The sequence below is a fragment of the Halyomorpha halys genome, unplaced genomic scaffold (assembly GCF_000696795.3).
Source record: "Halyomorpha halys isolate HHAL.00 unplaced genomic scaffold, Hhal_1.1 Scaffold58.1, whole genome shotgun sequence".
In the NCBI taxonomy this organism is placed as follows: Eukaryota; Metazoa; Arthropoda; class Insecta; order Hemiptera; family Pentatomidae; genus Halyomorpha; species Halyomorpha halys.
In genome coordinates this window covers 374,358-394,185 of record NW_027110919.1, presented here as the reverse complement: position 1 = coordinate 394,185, position 19,828 = coordinate 374,358, and the positions used below count along the sequence as shown (strand labels likewise).

The following is a 19,828-nucleotide window of genomic DNA, read 5'->3' as shown; positions in this document are numbered from 1 at the left end:
AAAATATTTTATCTTCAGGCTAGGATTAAATAAAAAATTGTTTGATGAAATATAAATTACCCAAGGTAAACTAATGTAATTGTATCTTGGGCCACCCTCTGTTGTACCTTAGGCCACTCTCTTTTGTATTTTGGGCCACCCTCTTTTTTTTTACCTTGGACAATATCTATATAAATGGGACTTATAATTCTGATTGATTACCAAATAACACAAAATAAATATCTGTGTTTAATAATAAGTCAGAAAACATTGAAAAAATTAATATAGCCTGTACTGTAAACTTATCAATTAATTGCTCCAGGGATTTTGAAACAATATAATTAAATTCATTAGAAAAACAATGGCATGTATTACCTTCTTTTCTTCTCAAAAATTATGTGATGAAACAGACAAAATTTTTAAAACATCAATTTGTTAAACAAATTACAATGTTTCATTTAATACCAATAGATTTCTGTGAAATGAGCAATGATATTTAAATAATTACCATCAAATTGCAATGAGTTTATATAAACATCAATGTTTAGTTTCTAATAAAAAACAGATTTTTTTAAATTTCCAATGGTGTCAGAGTTTCTTCAACTATTTTTAATACATATATGTATATATAGTTGACCGTAAAAATTGATATATATAAAGATGGTCAGGGTTGTTTACAACTATTTTTGTTTCTCTTTTGATCTGAATCTTGAATATCCCTTTCTTTTTTTTTAATTTTGTAATCTCTCTCTACTCCTTCTGAAGTTATTTATTTCATCCAAACTCCCAATATTCTTCAGCTTTCCAGTAACCTCAACAATCTGCGCTAGAGTCTCTCCACCTCAGCCAGCACTAATGGCATGTTTGAGACAACAAATGAACTCATAACCAGTATCTAACCCATTACAAGCCTCTCTGCTCAAATTAATTTGCATTATCCTTATAGTCCTGTCTATGATCCTCTTTCTTTGTACATAGTATCCTTCAAATTCAATGGTGTTTATTCCTAAATATCAGTTCCTAAAAATGTTTAGTTCGCATCTTATAATTATGGCCTTATAATATACTTAACCTCAAAATTTGCAACCATAAATGTTTTTAGTGAAACTCTACTATGGTAGGCTACATCACATTGTATAAAAAAAATACAGCGTTCTTCAAAAATAAATCCGTTCTTAATTTCATTTTTATTCTCTATTAAAAACAATTTTTGTAAGACTTTATCTAAAGAATGTAACATAGGCACTTTACATGTAAAGCTATATTGCTCACTAAGGTCACCTTTTTATACTAATATTGGCTCTAATACTTATTGTTACTATGTTACAAATTTAAATTGAACCTAATTCACTTTTGATTTAATCCCAGTTACAGGACCTTCACTTGGATTATATCCCATCATTATGAATAGCATACTATTAAATATACCTTTTAAGTATATTATAAAATAATGATAAATATTTATAAAAAAATATTTAAAAAAATAAAAAATGTTGAATATTTATTAAATCAGTTGATAATACATAATTGTGTCAAAATCTGTGTTTCAAGAAGCTGGACAGTAACCTATAGATAGTGAAAAAATTACTACCTTAAAATAAATTGTTTCCACAAATAACTTTCGATAGCATAATTTGAATTCTTTGATGTTATCAATATTTAGGTATATGGCATCAGGTAATATTAATTTTGTTTGACTGTAATAGTATAAATCTGATATATAAAAATTTGTTTGTGTCATAATTTTAAGTAATTTAAGAAACAATTGTAAATTTTCTAAATAATTTTTTGAAAATACAATTGTAAATTTTCTAAATAATTTTTTGAAAATATCTACTATATTAATAAAGAAAAAAAACTTTAGAAATATTTTATTGAGAATTATAATAAAAATTTTTACATTTAAAATTTCTCTCTTGACATCAAATGTGCCATTAAATAGCCAAATCAACCAAATAGCCACCAATTGTTTAGTTAATTAATAGGATATCATCAGCACAAGTTTGAAACTAGATAAGTCAAAAATGTTTAGATTTAGGGTAATTTAATTATTTTATTTGTACATAAATAATTGTTAATTTTTTCTACTTGAATGTATATCACTACCTAACCTATACTATTTTTAAATCAATTAATTTTTTTTTCCTTCTGAAAAAATGAACTTTTGCCAATGATAATACGATTACTTTTGCCAATAATATTACGCCAGGATGATAGTAATTATTTATATATTATTAAATTATTTTATTATACATAGTTTAATACCATAATCTTAAATTATTTCATCATAAAATAAGTAATCTGGAAAATTGATCAAACATTTTTTATTTATTGTTTGATACTTTAAAGAAACTAATCTTTAGATATGCAATTAATATAATTTTGTTTCACTATTTAGGTTTCAAGAGCAAATTATTAACATAAAACAAGAATTAATTGTACTGTAAATTTGTATATCTGATATGTACAAAGAAGTTGATGTTATTTTCATAAATAAATATAGATAAATAATTTTAATAACATTAGAATGTGTAAATAGGATGTTTCATTGTTTGATAGTAGTACGATACTGATTTTTTCCGTTAATAACATAAAAAAAAGTTTTTTTTTTATTATTTTAAAGTAATTTACATAACAGTATATTATGTAAATAGCATTGAACTATCTCACTTATCCTGTAAATATTTTTTTTTCTGTCTAACTGAATATATAATCCTGTAAATAATACCAAAAAATAAATTGTATGTAAATAATGTCAAGTTTATATCTCAGTCCTCACCCAATACATTATATTGTTTAATAATCATTGACAATTATTAAACTGGGTAACAGGGTTATCGACCAAGAATTTCTATATTACTACTATTATAATTTAGCTCTATATTTATTATTTTAATTATATATTTCCAAAAATATTTGACACTTACGTTTTTGACTTTTTTAAAGAATATTTTGTAAAAAATTTCCAATAAATAAATAATAATAAATATTAGTAAATTTATATAAATAAATAAAACAATCGTTTATTATTCAGGCTAATACTACAGACAGTCTCATGATCTTCTTTTTTTAAAAATAAATATATAAATTTAGAATTACATAATGTAGCATATATGTATTATTCATAATTTTTTTAAATAGAGATAAATATGGTGTTGAACATCAGTAGCTACTCTTGTAATATAAATTAACATAAGAAAATTATTACTGTACAAGATTGTTAACCTTAATAATAAGTTAAACTTAAATCAGTTTACCTATAATTATTGTTTATATGAACTTTTTTTTGTTATTACGTACTCTTCTGTTAACGAAATTCATATGAATAAATAAAAACAAAAATCTCAGTAAATTATGAATACTTGGACACTCAGTGTAATAAAACAGGTTTTATTTTTTTTTAAAACAAAGAAATGCAACAGATATTTAAAAAGTCAAATTTATTGTTAAATAATTAATTATTCTTATTTTCAGTAATTAATAAAATATACTAAGTACTATAATACATTATAGTATCTAGTATATTTTATTTAAAGCTATTGACATTGGTTTTAAAACTAACAATAATAAAACTAAGAGCGGGTTTCATTTCCCTTCATGAATAAGAAGTAAAAATGGAAATTAAATTCATTCTTAATTCTTCAATTAATATCTAAGGGATATCAATTAGAGTGGCTGTAAAGAACAGTGTAGCCATTTTTTTAAAAAGGAGCTCCTTTCAGATCAAAATACAACACCATTGAAATATATATTTTTTATCCCTTAGTAAAAATTGGTATTTATCATTTTTTTTCCATCCTAAAACATTATTTTACTTAATTTTAAAAATAATTTTATTGCCGCTTTCTACATTGAGGTATGTTAATAAGGGATGAGATTCTTTAAGGACAGTAAAACTGTATCTATTTGATTTAGCTCAACTGTACAACTACTACCAATTTAACAGCAAACCTAAGTACCACCTTAACTAATTTTTTAATGTGATTTTCTTAATAACTACTGATGTAAAAATATTTATAACGATGCTAATTGATTACTCTTTACAAAATTATGGAATAACACAATTTCTAACTTCTTGCCCAAAAAACCTCATTCCATTCATCCAAGACTATTTTCATTTTGAAGGTATTATATTGTGGAAAAGTGAAAATTAATATTTTAATAATTAGATTAAACAAAAGAAGATAGTTTAATAAAATTTTTAAAATAACAAAAACATTCTTCTATTAATAAAACATAGTTTTAAAATTAAAATTTAAAAATATTTCATGTTTATAGGTATGTAGTAATTTTCTAATTATTTACAAGTTTTACAGAAGAAATATAAATGAATCTATTTAACAGAATGAGTTACAGTAGTGATGAAAAGTTAATAACTATTCTTAGGAAATGGTTTCTATTGGAATGTTTACGTTAACTTGGAAAGGATTGTTAGTGATTTTGAAAGGGCTCTGTTTGATTTATATTACTTTTCATTCGATTTAGAAATATATCGAAATGTATTGGGATGGTAAATATATACATAAACAATCATCTATAAACTGGTAAAATGTGAAATAACTTTGGTAGAAGCAGTACTATTATACAGATCAATAATGAAGGTGTCAAATTAGAATAACCTGAAGAAGGAGTAACTCCAGGTGGGCTTCCATCTCTTGAAAATACACGATTAAAAATTGCTCCTGATACAAGTTTTGAAGAAGAAAATCTAACTTTTGAAAAAGAATCTTTTACAGTAAAATCAATATTTGAAATATTTGCCACTGATCCAAACTGATTTTCTGTGTTTGATGACTCCATAAATTGAGGAGAGGTAAAGCTGTCTGGAGCAAGTGTAGATGTTGTAATTGTGACATCATTAAAAACAGTATCATAAACATATAATGGACCATAGACAAGTGTATCTATTACTAGGGGATCTATATAGCCAGTTTTCAATCCACAGCTTGCAAATGTTTCATTCAAACAAGGGATTATCCCACAGATTTGATTACCTCCTGAGGCAAAGCCATCAAAGGTTCGTACACCATTGAAAACTGCTAATCGATATCGATAATGATAAAATGAATCTGATAAATGATATGATCTGTCTTCTTTAATTGGAAAATCATCAGTTTTGTAAGTCACTGTCATATTAACATGAAAGTGGCAACAAAATTCGCTTTGACATAGTTCTTGTTCAATCACAGTTTCTTGAATAAAGCTGTGTTTCCCTTCATCTCCATCTTCAGGAATTTTAATAAGTGGTGAATCTGGTATCAATATTTCTGTAACAAAATCTTCAAGGTATTGTCGCTTTAATCTGAAGTCTTCTGTTCCAATTGGCATTGGATGAAGATCTATAATGGTTCCATTCGAAACTCCTATGGAAAAAACAGAAATAAAAAATGTAACCTAATTTTTTTCTAGTTTTAGTGGTTGTTCAATGTTTATTTAATTAACATATAATTCATTGGAATTATTTAAATTTAAAACTTTAAAGAAATAAATGCCTAGGTATTTCTTCATACTATTAGCTAGTCAATGATTTAAAATACATTACCTACTAGCAATAATCTTAAAAGTTAATAATAATTAACTTAATAATAGTAATAATTACCAAATAATAGTAATAGTCCCAATGAACCTTACAGTATTGCTTGAAAATAGGAAATTGGCCGTTGGGCTAATGCGAAAGCATCAAAAAATTAATATCAATATTGGATTAAGAAATATCATTCTGTTGAGTAAACAAAAAAAAATGGTAATTTATTAATTATTTTTATGCCTTTCAACTGCCCAGAGCCCTGTTTCATAATAAAGTACAAACTAATACTACTAGTCTTGCCGAATTAACTTAACACAATTACACTGACTTGTACAACAGTAACTTGTACTTTAGTACCTTTTAACTCCTGTAATATCACTAATAGTCCTCCCTATTATGAAAAAAAAAAAAGTATTAGTGTAATTAACACGTTGTTTCTACACTTGTATTTGAAATAATACTATTGGCTTTCATTATGAAACAGGGCCATGCTGGCTAGTTCTAACATTTAACATTTTCCAGTTTACTTTGGTAAAAGTCAATTTTTCATCTGCAGTAAAAGTAGATTTCTTTATTTTTTATTCAAAACCTTTTTACTTTTGTGTTGGGACAGAGAAACTCTTAAGATTAATTGATAAAACTCCAACTTTACAGTTTATTACAGATTTTAACTAATAGTTATGGTAAAACCAAAGATTTACTGGTAAATTTTATGTTTTAACACTTGTTAGACTTATGTAGTAACATATATGATCATAGTAATAATTATCACATATAATTATACTAGTAGGTTTTTTTTGTTTTATTAAAATTAAGTGATCCCTACCTTGTCTCCCTTCTTTGTAAAGTTTAGCTTGCAAAAGCCGTGAGCCAGATTGTAGACTTTGAAGAACAATTACAGGACCTCTATTGCCAGCATATATTCCACTACCAGTGGTCCCTCTAGTAACATCATTCACATTAGAAGCTAATAAGTTCGCATTTGATGCATAGGACCAAGCAGCTTGTTCTTGAACCGCTAGAAAAAACAAAATACAAATTTAAGTTTTCAGCCATATTTAATGTATCAGTAAAATATTACTGAATACATTCATTTATTTTATTATTTTAAAGATAAATAAAATCTTTGTTTAAAATTATTTTATGTCCTTATTGTTATCAACTATAAAATAAATTACCAGTCAGGAAAGGTAATTCTGAGAACCAATGTACGGATATAATCATATCAGTAACATTATATTTCTGAACAAGAGTCAAACCCGGCTCTTTAAAGAGAATGTCAAAACAGGTAAAGGTTCCAAAACGCACTCCAAAATCAGAGTCGAAATATATGTGCTCAGGTTCTGATGTTATATTCAATATTGTTTCTGAAAAAAGGTTATACTTTCTATACCTGTGAACAATATCATAAAATTCATAGCCAGTAATGTATATCTAAATAAAATCTTAAATGTTTTCATAATATATTAATTTCTAAGATTAATATCAGTACTAATTAATAATTTTACCTAGCAATTACACTCCCATTTCTGTTGAATACAACATTGGTATTATATTTTAAACTTCCATTTTTTGTTGTTTCTTCTTCATGGATATTTACTGCTACATATATTCCATAATCTTTAGCAGCTCTTGAGAGATTCCTTAAGGCCTGAAGATGGTTAAAGATAGGTATTTAAAAAAATGCAAAAGTGGCTTCACCGAGTATTTTCATAATTTTTCAAAAACTATTTTAAATTTAAGTAATTGTATTTGTCTTTTAGAATCCAAGGAAGATTATGCGCTCAAGTACATAAATGGAATAAACACTATCGGACTCAAAAACATATAAAATTCACATGACAGTTAATTGTTTGGCTGGCTACAACTACATTCAGTAAGCCAAAGGTAAAATAAAAACCAATTTCATTCTAGTAAGTGATAATTTTTGTTTATGACAAGTGTTCAGAATAAATTTCAACCTCCTTTTTGAAATTTGTAACTTGTAGGAAAACTCTATTTTCCTACCTGAATTGGGATACATAGCACTATAAAAAGTAATAACAAACATAAGGTCTGACTATAAAAAAAGTCTGCCAAGCACATCAGTCAATTTAGTTGTTATTTTACTTGTATGTATTTTCTAACTGCATTCTCTCGAAATTATTTTTTTTCTGTACATTGCTATTGGTTAGGTTGTTAAATATGTTTCAAGGTTTAAGTTGTTATATGATAATAAACTCTATGGGAGAAATACAAGTTACGTTGTTGAAATACAAGTCTATCCAGGAAGGAGTTTTTCGTATGTAGAAGCAAAAGTAATTAGACAGAATCTGATGAAATTGATATTGCACTCAATTTACGGTCATCCCAAATCTTAATTCTAATTTGAAAAAATCTGAGAAAATCAATATAGGACTAAGGCCCATCCCCGTACATTCCCTGAAAATTCGAAAATTGAAATTATCAATCCCTGAAGATGGTTAAAGGGCGAGTTTAGGAAAGAAACACGTAATAAAGTATAATACTGCTTCAATTTGTTAGCAACCAGTCATCCTGATGAAGACTTATAACATGACCAAAATTCCTGCTTACATTGAAATCAGTTTGTTTTTTTTACCATAAGTCTTCTAGCAGCCCAATACATATATTTGATTTTGATGTGGTACGTTATCTTAGAACCATCAAAGCAGAACCATTTGATATTTGGAAAATTTTAGAAAATACACCATAACTAGCATTCAACAGCCTATAAACTAGGGTGCTCTTCATACTTAGGTATGTTCTCAAGCTCTGCTAGGATCTATGGAGGCGATAAGGGAATAAGATCTCTATGGAAAACTGTGAGATTTCTATCATACTCTCTACCATGGAAAATACTCTCTACTTTATCAGTAAATGTTATTTGGTTTTTTATCCTTACTGTAGCCAATTTACTGCTTGTTCAATAGTCCATAGGCAGTATTTTGATTTTTCTTGTACAATTATTACCATGACTGGTTGTAATAAACAATGTGGGCATTGGATTTTTTTCAGTTAAATAACAAAATTTAGTTTCCTTTTGGAGAACTAAGCAACCAAAATAATTGTCGCATGTAACAGGCCAAAGATACATAAAAGCAGTACCACACCTTACAGTAAATATAGTAACAACAAATAAACCATGAAACTAATTCTAGCAATCATAATAATACTATAGTTTGAAAAAAAAAAATTGTAGTTATACAAAATAATATACTTACATCATGTGTGGCTACAGATTCTAAGGAGACAGCATTATTTTTTTCATAGGGTATTTCCAAGAAAAGTGTTAGGTCACCATTGTTAAGACCTCCTTCTGGAAAAACTACAATGTCAGCCTAAAAAGAAATTTCGTCATACACTGGATTTGATATGCATTTCACAATGAACAAATTTATTTTATTTTGGTTGTATAAACAAATTTTCGAATTTTTAATTTAAAAAATACTTCTATCATCATGAACTGACTCTATTGATTTTTGACCTGTTACAAATATATATATATATATATGTTTTAATTTCTTTTTAGTACATAAGGCTAGTAAGAAGAAAAAAAAATGGACTATTATAATTGAAGTAATTACACTTAAAAAATAAAGAAATATTCCATAATTTGATACATAAATATTATGAAGTTGCAAAGGACCATACCAACTTCAAGACTATATACAATAGAAGTATGCCACAGAAAAAATCCAATAGAATCACCAGTTGATAAAGAAGTGAAGTAAGTTAGAAATTTGAGTTTTTTACTTTTAAGTGAGAATTAAATGAAAATATATATTAATATTTATGTAATATTAATGCTGATTATAAATTAATATTCAACTAACATAAGGAATGGTAGATGAAAGTCAAATTTGCATAACAAATTATGTTCCGAGCCATTTTTGGGAATATTTATATTTGGTCTTTTTTTATGGTGCTTCACTCCAGTAGCTTTTCCAATGTTACCAACTTAATATAAGTGACGATTTCCTGTGATGTTAATTAAAACAAAACTTACTGTTTTGGCGGCTTCACTGATTATTTCTACATAACGATTAACATTCAACTTCAGGGTTTCTTCAGCATCAGCACCTTTAACTGGCATATATTCAACAACAGCTGCATAGTAGAAATCTTCTTCAGGTGGAGTCTGCAAGAAATTAAAAAAAAATATTTAAAAGAGATGGTATAAGAGAAATTTTTAAAATAATAATATATTTACACATGCACACACACTTAAAATAAAAACAAAATATTTTGTATAGCTATTTTTATATCTACAGAGTTTATATAATATGGATATGAGACTGTCATCATTATATTTTATCATGATTAAATGTTTTTAAGTTAATAAGAATTAAAAGGTTTAAAATCTAAAGTCAATAATTATTAACTATTTCTAGATCCTTTTTTTTAAATGAATTATTTTATGTATTAAAAAGCATTTGGAAGTAAAAGTAAATACCATATTTAAACTCACTATTTTCTTTAACAATTCATTAATTCCATTTAAACATGATTTAAATATTTTTTATTTAAAATGTCAAGATAAATTTTGTAATATTTAAATTTAAATTTAAATATTTTTGACTTTTTAGTGATGGCTAACAAAATGTCTGAACGAATATAACTTTAAGTTAATTGGTTTACTTTATAAATTGTGTATAGGTGAGTTCATACCCACCACTATGTCTGATTAACAGTTGTGTAATACCATATCTAATACCATGCCTATAAATGATTAATAATTGGTAACAATGATTAGTCTATAAGTTATAAAATAAACCAACTATGATCTCAGCACTATTTCCTATTTCTTCCTAGATATTAAGGTTGATGTAATATATACCAACAGCTGTAATAACCATTTCAAGGAAATCAGTTTTACTTTTCCAATTTTATTTCAAAAATTCCAAATTTACTCAGATTTTACCTGATTAATGTTATCATGGAACAATATTAATAAAAACCTTCTAATCTATTAATTTTATTATATTATTCCAAGTACAGTTAATGATGGCACATAAAGTAGTTGTATTTTTAATTTTGTATTTATATAAGAATGTAGATACCTAATGAATCACTACTTTATTGGATTTATTTCCTTAATGTTAGGTAAAGAAAACGTATGTTTAAAGAATTATAATAATTTAAATATGATACCATCCATGGTAACTAATGCAATCTAAATTATCGAGCCTATTTAATCCTATCTTATCTTCATAATGATACGTAAAGTGTTGATAAACTGCGTAGTTCAGTAGAGAGATTTGGCTAGCTTTACGTTACTTTTCTAACAAAAAAAAATCAATACATTAAATAAACGAAGGGACTTAAACTTCCACGGTCACAAACACCCTCATTACCGTGATTATTAAGAAATAGATGATTGAACAAAAGGAATGTTAATATCAACAATAGTGCTCATATTTTCCCACCTAGGCCGAGTACATACGCCACTGATTGGGAGAGCGAGCCAGTCTGTGGCAGACCATGAATACAATATAAGATTTTGTTCACGTCCTGTCTAAACAACCATAATCCATTTTACTAGCCCAATCCATTACTGTCAAACCATACCTATTGTTTAAACCTGTGCCGGTTTAAATGAACCAAATTAATCCAAAGGGCAAACCAAGTAATGAGCAATGAAAAGACTCCGTGAGAAAAAACATTTTTTTACTTGAGATTAGATCCTGTGAAAGAGTCAGGAACTCCGGGTTGTGACTACGAAGTATATATGATCCTTCAGAATTACACTTACACGATATATAGGAGGTTTCAAGCGTATTAGCAATATTTTATGTAAGCATTGGTAGGTTGCATCATATCCGGACGCAACTTAAGTCACTTAGCACACTAGAGAATAAGATGTCTCGGACAAAATATGTAAGGACACCGATTCATTGGTTCAATCCGAAAGGAACTTAAAACGTTTTCTAGGAAGAATGAAGTAATCACTGAACTGAACTCTGATATAGTTCATAATATAGTATTATATTATTAACAGAATTAAAAAATACTTCATCTAAAATATTTTTACTTCCCCATATAGAAAAATAAAAACACTGATAACAAGAACAAGAAAAACACATTACATGATTCATGTCTGATAATGTATCTGAGTTAATAATTATTCTAATTGTTATTTGAGCAATTTAGCAAGGTCTATTGTAAATAAAATCTCATTATATAACTTCCCCTTACTTAAAGGTTTTGGTGTTGCTCATTAGCAATTCGTAACTTATTGAACACAATGAACCAGTGCACTATATATGATATTATTTTTTTTCTACTTTTCTTTTGTAATGTTGTTATAAATTGATCCCTATACTCTAAGAATTTTTCCTATATTTTAAAAAATGGCCAAGTCATGATCTCATATTGATTCAAAAAATCCTATTTGGAGAAAAAAATTAAATACTGAACAATTAATTTATTCTTTTTCATAAATCAGGTAGAAATAAATATCTTGCAGTCTCCTTGACATGTACAAGGTTCATTTATTAGATTCACGTACAATTTATGAGTGATTATTTAAATTTTTATAACAATCATATATATTTTTTCTACAATATTTGTTTTCAATTTATGCGAGATTATTTGAGTCTTAGAATCAGCAAAGTTCATTCTCAAATTTAAATATTTTTTAAATTATTTACAAAAAAAAATCATTAGATTATCACGAGGAAAAATATTTTTTTAATTCATGATGGAAATGTAATTTTCCTTCGTTATTAGATTCTTTGAAAGGGTTTTTAGGCCGTGTGCTTCGGTTTATTAATTCTTATAACTAAAAGTGCATGTTTTTTTTTTTTTTCAGCAAATATTCAAATAAATTTATAAATCTTCATCTCGTACATATATATGTATATATCATTCAGTAACAGAGCTTAAGTTAATTAAAGAGAAATTACAGCTTAGAAGCTATTTAGACAAATTATACTTCTGTTTTTAAGAAAATTGTGTGTAGTTTACTATGCAGCAATTTATGATCGCCTGGCTCAAATTGTTTTTTAGCTCTCGTCTCCAATTCAACAAAAAACGTTACTTGTTGTAAACGTTATCTCCTGCGTCGAATGGGAGCGTAGTCCACATGAAATTTATGATTGTTAAACTTGAAATCTGCTATCTTAAAAAAAAAAAAACAAGTTTACTTGTGCCATTAAACCTGGTTCTACCCCACACCTTTTGTCAAATCAGAAACCACGGTACAAAATCAAAACATTAAATGTAGAATTGAAAGATCGTTGATTGGCCAAGTGTAATTAATAAAAGGAAGGTGGTAAGTTGTAAACCATATTTCTTCGACGGAAAATTATCTTAACAATGGTGCAATTTAAATTTAATTACCTTGAATAGTTTTTGAGCTATCGCTTGAAGTGACTAGCTTTAAAAAACACCTAACTTAAAGGAGGGTACATAAAAAGACAGTTTAGTTGTCACTTTAATATCAATATCGATGGTTTATAGAACATTTTTGATGTAATTGATTACTTTAAATAGGATAATATTTTAATTAGGATTGATAATAACAATCAATGACTGAAGGGGAAATCTGATTGATTAATTATAATCGAGTTGTGAATTCGCGGCAGCAGAGTTAGTTCGCTCAAGGCTAAAGTGGAATGTACTAAAACATAATTATCCTTCAATATACATTGATTTTTTTCTTGACAGTTAATTTATGTTATTTTTAAGATCATAAAACTTATGGAATGGCTACAGGAGTTCTAAAGTTATTATTTATTTTTAAAAAAATAATAAATTGTAACTGAAATAATGTCACTTTTATCAGGCATCTTTATTTCAGAATATTCTTATCGTAGCATTATCTTATAGCATCAGACTTAATTATCATTCATATCTTTATACATATTTATATATATTATATGGGTAATTTTCGGGAAATTTCTAGAGACTAATTGATCCAAACAGCGGATTTCATGTAAGAGTCACTACAGCATTTTTAAAATTAAGAGGTTCAGAAATAGCTTCGAAGCAATTAACTATATATAATTTAAAATTGACTGGCTACAAAAAATCTTGCCTTTACTGCAATGCAGAGACTACGAACAATGCAGCCAGCAAGAGCCTCATAAGGTTTACTTTCCTGATAACTTGCCACAGGTTGAAACCGGTGTCGAGTTCAGCGATGAATCTTTATCAGCCATTATGCTTATGCAATAACGAAGGAAATCTTCACATGTCCGTATGTATGTATACATATATATATATATAACTGACCTCAACTTAATTAAATAAAATTTTAGCTAAGGAGCATTTCAAATTGTTTTAACAAAGATAAATTACACTTGTTTCTTAAGATAATTTTGTCCAGTTTGGTATGTAGCAATTTAAGATTACCCGGCTCAAATTGTTTTTTAGCTCTCGTTTCCGATTCAACAAAAAAACGTGAATTGCATAAAAAATTAATTTTTACTTTCCTGCGTCGAATGGGAGCGTATGAACTTTAGACTTGAAGTCTACTATCCTCTCTTAAAAAACTATTTTACTTATGCCAATAAACCTAGTTCTACACCACACCTCTCGTCAAATCAGAAGCCATTGTACGAAATTAAAACATTAAACATAGAATTGGAAGATTGTTGATTGACTACGTGTAATTCATAAAAGGGTGCGGTCAATATAACTAAAATATAAAAAAAAACTTATTATTAGCCAACGTGATTCTTTGGCTTTCCTCCGTGGAAACATTGCCTTATAATATATGCTTTATTTTTTATTTTAGTTTTACCGCACCCGGGCCATGTTCTTTTGATTAATGTTGATTAAACTTTTTCAAGAGCTGAGATATTTTTATCCCAGGAAAGGACTGAGGAAAACATTGTTAATCTGAAAAACAAGGAAAGCGAAACATAAAATAAAATTTTGCAACAAAAGTTTAGCTCCATATAGGAGAAAATGTTGAAAGTTTAAATTATTTAAAAACTGTCCCAAGATGATATTTTCATATAAATAATGAATAAATATATATATTGTTTGTTTTTCTTGTTTTGTATGTATTATCTAACAAGAGTTTAAGCTTTTTCTCTACTCCGTTAATTTTCCTGACAATTATTTAGGTCAAATTAAAAATAATAAAATATGTTCGCTAAAACCAGTAATCATTTTTATTTTATAAAAACGTTTTGACACTGAATTAAAACCGACTTAAAATACAATATAGTAATATTAATACGAAATATCAAGCTAATTTTCTTTTTTTTACTTTAACAATCATATCACTTTATCTTATTTATGTTATTAATTTGACCTGTGGTTTATTAAAAAAAAAATTTAATAATATGTATGTGTATTAATGTTTCCACTTACCAACCTTAGAAGACTCTTAATTTTTAATTAGTCTATTTTGTTACAATAACGTTCAAAATTCTACTCTATAAAAAATTGTATATATTCATTATTATATAATCTTCCGATTTTTTCATCCAAATTTATACTTTACATATTATTTGTTCCGATATACTCAATATCTTGAATACAAATTCAATGTGATTTATAATTATTGATTTAATATAATATATTTCAAGCCTATATTGTGAATTAAGATTATGACTTTAAATCTTTGTTCTGAAGTTACCGAAGCATCGAAGTTTAATGTAACTTGATAAAAACTGTTGAACTTTAAAAGTATTGTTTAAAAACTGTCTGAAGATGATATTTCCATACAAAGAATGTTGAAATATAAATATATTTGCCTGTTTTATGTGCGTTGTCTAACAAAATGTTAAGCTCTTCCCTATCCATTACCATGCTTAATATATTGTTTTGTCCAATATACTCCATTTATCTAATATATAAAAATCAATATTTGCGTGTTGTTACTTTATGCGCTTCCGTTGATCCGATTGTGAGGGGCTGTTTGCTTTGTGTTTTTTCCTTTGAGATTTTTCCGTGATATAGGCTATTCTGATTTTTCCGATTGAGTTAATTAACAAAATTTAGTATTTTGGAGCATAACTCAGAAAGTACATATTTTCTTCATGGTTATTATGTGCCAATCGATTTTAGTATCTTTCTGAAGTATAAGAAAAATATATTAATGATTTTTTATTCACTAAAATTTTAAAAAAACATAAAGAACTAAAAATAAAGTGGCTCACCAAACTTTTTCTAACAATAAGCAGAGCATATTTGTTTTTAACTTTGTCCGAAAACAACAAATACCATTTTAAAAGAAATTAACAACAAGAAATTTTTCAGTTTGATTTACTTGGAGGATTCAATAATCATAACGTTCATAACTCAGCATTTTATTCAATTTCTACTTTAATACAGGTGATGGGTAGTTGAATGTCTGCACATAATCTACCACTTAAATTACTAAATTTAATTTTCAAGATTTAATACCTTTCTAAGGGCAAAATATTGGTTCAAAATAAAGTTAAACTTTTTGTATTATCTCTGGTTCTAATCTGTTTAGTTAGATCCGGTTTGTGCAGTTTATAAAGCCCTAAACAACTGCCAAGTCTTGAAAGCAAAAATTTTAGGCCAAAAAAATTTATTTTCTATTTTTTTCGAAAATTCGTATTTAAGCGTTTCTTGAAGTCCGTTCTAAAAACGGATATAAACTTTGTTTTACTCCTAACAAATCTTTTAATGTACCTACATTATCACCATTTAGATTAAATGCCATTATAAGAACGAAATATTGGATTCTAATTAAGAAATACTTTCCAAATTTTTTTTTATTCCTCCAGTTCTAATTTGTTTAATTAGATCCAATTGTTATATATTTTTTTTAATTAGATCAGAATTGTGCCCTTTGGTGCAGTTGATAGAGCCCTAAACCACTCCTAAGTTTCGTGTGGATTTGTTGACGTTACTTCTAAATTTTTATCATATATGTGTATAATTGTTTAGTTTATTCCACAATAAACTAAATAGATATAATATGCCTCTAATTAAATCTTTAACCCAATTTGAAAAATAATTAAATATATTAATTTATATCAAACTTTCAATTACACATGGAGTCAATAGAGGATTACATCAAAAAACGGTTCATGAAGTTCCACTCCCAGTTGCCGACAGTTAAAGGAGCAGTGATCTAGAACTTGGTAAACCCAACCTCAACCCGAAGACTGAAGCCCAGACTGCTGCAGGACATTCTGTTATAAATATTAATAAATATAAAATTAATTCATAGACACACCACCTCTATTTTACTTTTTATTAATTCATTATTATTATTTTTTGTTTTTTTCTATTTTCTTCTCTCTTTTTCAAATTAACTTGTTTCTTTTTACCATTAGAGGCCAATTGTTTGTTTTATTTAAGTGTACAAATATCATTTTTTTTTTTTATTGATTTTAATTTCCTCTTTTATTAAGAAGTATTATTCTTATCTATTTATTTTACTTTTTTTTTTCTTCTTTTAATAATAACATTGTATATAGTTCGGGGTGTCTTTTGTACGAGACTATACCCTCCCCCCATAATCAAGTGTTAAAAAAAATATATATAATATAACGATTATATCAACCATATAAGGCCCACCAGGCCGATCTGGTATAAAATAAAATATATATTATATATATCAAACTTTCAGTTGTATTCAATTAATTTATTTACATCTAGCAATTACGAAGCATTACCAGGTTTGCTAGTTGGATATAAATTCAATGTGATTTATAATTATTGATTTAGTATATTATTTATTATTTTAGTTTTTGTAATGAAATCACAGAAGCAACCATAAACAGATACATATTAAACTGGTTTCAGGATATAATAATCACAACATTCAAACAAATATATATTGAAAAATTGGAGTGGAAATGACCGAATGAACCATACTTCTTTAATTGAAATTCAGTTTTCTTAAAGAGGATATTATCTGCTTAACAATTGTGCAATTCAAATTAAATTGAGTAGTTGATAAGTGATCGCTTCTTATTCAACTAAAAAACGAGTCTACCTTTAACTTAACTTAAAGGAGAGTACGTAGACAGTTGCCTTGTCACTTTGATGACAATATGGGCATTATAGGTCATTAATCGATGGCTTATAGAACATTCTTCAAGTAATTGATTACTTTAAATCGGATAATATTGTCATTTGGATTAACAATTACAATCAATGACTGAAGGGGAAATCTGATTGATTAATTATAATCGAGTCGACAATTCGCTCCAGCACTGTAAGTTCACTCAAGGCTAAAGTGGAATGTACTTAAACATAATTATCGTTCAATATACATTGACAGTTAATTTATGTTATTTTTAAGATCATAAAATATATTAATATTATATTCTTTTTAATTCTAGCTTGAGGATATTTCAGTTGGGGTAACTTATAGAATAGCCATAGGAGTTCTTGAGTTGTTGTTTTTTTAAAACAATAAATTGTAACTGAAGTCATGTCACTTTTATGAGGCATCTTTACTTCAGAATATTCTTATCGGAGCATCGTTTTATAACACCACATTGAATTATCGTTCGTATCATCTTTATATATATATATATAAATTCTAGAGACTAATTGATCGAAACAGCGTATTTCAAATTAGAGTCACTACACCATTTTTAAAATGAAGAGGTTCAGAAATAGCTTCGAAGCGTATAAGTATAATTTAAAATTGAATGACCACAAAAAGTCTTACCTTTACTGCAATGGCAGAGACTACGAACAATGCAGCCAGTAAGAGCCTCATAAGGTTTGCTTTCCTGATAACTTGCCGCAGGTTGAAACAGGTATAGAGTTCAGCGACGAATCTTTATCAGCCTTTAATGCTTACGCAATAATGAAGGAAATCCAACTCGACGGCAATTTACTTTGGGATATTCGGCAGAAATTACAACTTTAGTGACAGTGATAAAGATTGTCGGAGCAGGAGATTATATAAATGTTGACCGTGAAACAGTACAGTAATTAGGTTGTAAATTAAAAATGACTTAGGAGCTCTACGAACCTCTGGGAGAATTAGAAGCTACTAAAATACAAAGTAAACAATTCTGTGACCACCTGTTGTTTTTATTACGACTGATAAAAAACTGTCTACGGACAGTATTTCCAAATAAAATTTCGATCATAAAACCGTAAACTCTTTATTCAGTCAAATATTTTCTTCTTACCGCACAAACACATGTTTAAATTTACCAAAGTTGATTATTAAAAAAAAATCAGTGCAGATTCAATACTGCTTTGGACTAAGTGAAGCATTTCAGATCACTAAAAACTAATTTTACCAATAGAACATATTGTGTCTGGTTTATCACTGAAACATGTTTGATTTTCATCAGCAGATTGTAACGTTATCTTACCACTTCAGTGTGGAACCCATTGGATTGAGGGGCACCTATAGTTAAGGTGCATTTTTCGTCTGGTCATAATACGCTCATTATATCGTCATGAAGAATTGAAACTATTTAATTTAAAACCACTTTCATTCGACGCGATAGATTTTAAAATAAAATTATACCTTTATCTTGGGAATCGATTTCTAGGAATGAGTGGCCGGAACGATACTCTTCGGGAAGGTGTGAGGGTATTCTAAATTATTCGTCTACAAACATTATTAGCCTAATATATATATATATATACTCAACTTGCCGGTCCATTGTGGTTGGTTCATCTGGTGTTATTTCATTTTAAATCATTTTGAATTTCGCCCCCTTTAAAAAAATTGAGAGTAAATAGGTAACACTATCACGCCGCAGTGTGCAGAGCTATTGTTAATACGACAGCTGACGTCTGATTGTATCAAACTTCAAAGGCCAAACATCATTTTAGAATTTTTCAATCAAGTGTTTGGATTAGCGATGGGTTGTATTGGGCGTTTTTATATACGCATTGAGCGAGCAAGACATATTTTCTGCTATTACTTATGTACCGAGAAAGAATATTAAGTAGTAAATTTGACTATGTCAAATTTTAATCATAAATAAACTATAATATATAAATTTATGTATTTTAAAATTATTTTACCAGGTCAATAAATAGAGTTGATACTAAACCTTATCAATAAATGGACCTGACCCTAACGTATTTTCATTACAATAATAAGTTTATTAATTTTTAATTTTTTTTTTATTGACAACTAAATAATTATAATTAAACAACTGCTTGTGACCACGGACACTATAACGTGTTTGAACATTAGGAAATGACAAAAAAAGGTTAAAATATATGCGATGAGTCGGTTCATAGTTATTTAATTCAATTTATAACAATCGTGAAAACCTAAGAAATCATAACATAATTTTTTTTCTTTATTTATTATTATTATTTTTTTTTTTTTACCCGCGACACCAAGACGAACACGTGTTTATGGCCCCTTTGAACAAAATGTTGCGTACCACTACATTA

The 19,828-nt window shown here is 27.4% G+C and overlaps 1 protein-coding gene across 1 annotated transcript; it reads right to left on the bottom strand.

Annotated features, from left to right (window-relative positions):
• Positions 1-1,835: 1,835 nt before the first annotated feature.
• Positions 1,836-18,739, bottom strand: LOC106692510 (vanin-like protein 3). Its single transcript, XM_014438489.2, has 7 exons — positions 18,123-18,739; positions 9,513-9,644; positions 8,728-8,844; positions 7,015-7,157; positions 6,685-6,899; positions 6,333-6,524; positions 1,836-5,342 (listed from the first exon to the last, which is right to left on the bottom strand). The coding sequence occupies exons 1-7, from the start codon at positions 18,171-18,173 to the stop codon at positions 4,510-4,512; spliced, it is 1,683 nt and encodes a 560-aa protein (XP_014293975.1). The 5' UTR covers positions 18,174-18,739; the 3' UTR covers positions 1,836-4,509.
• Between the last annotated feature and the right edge of the window lie 1,089 nt (positions 18,740-19,828).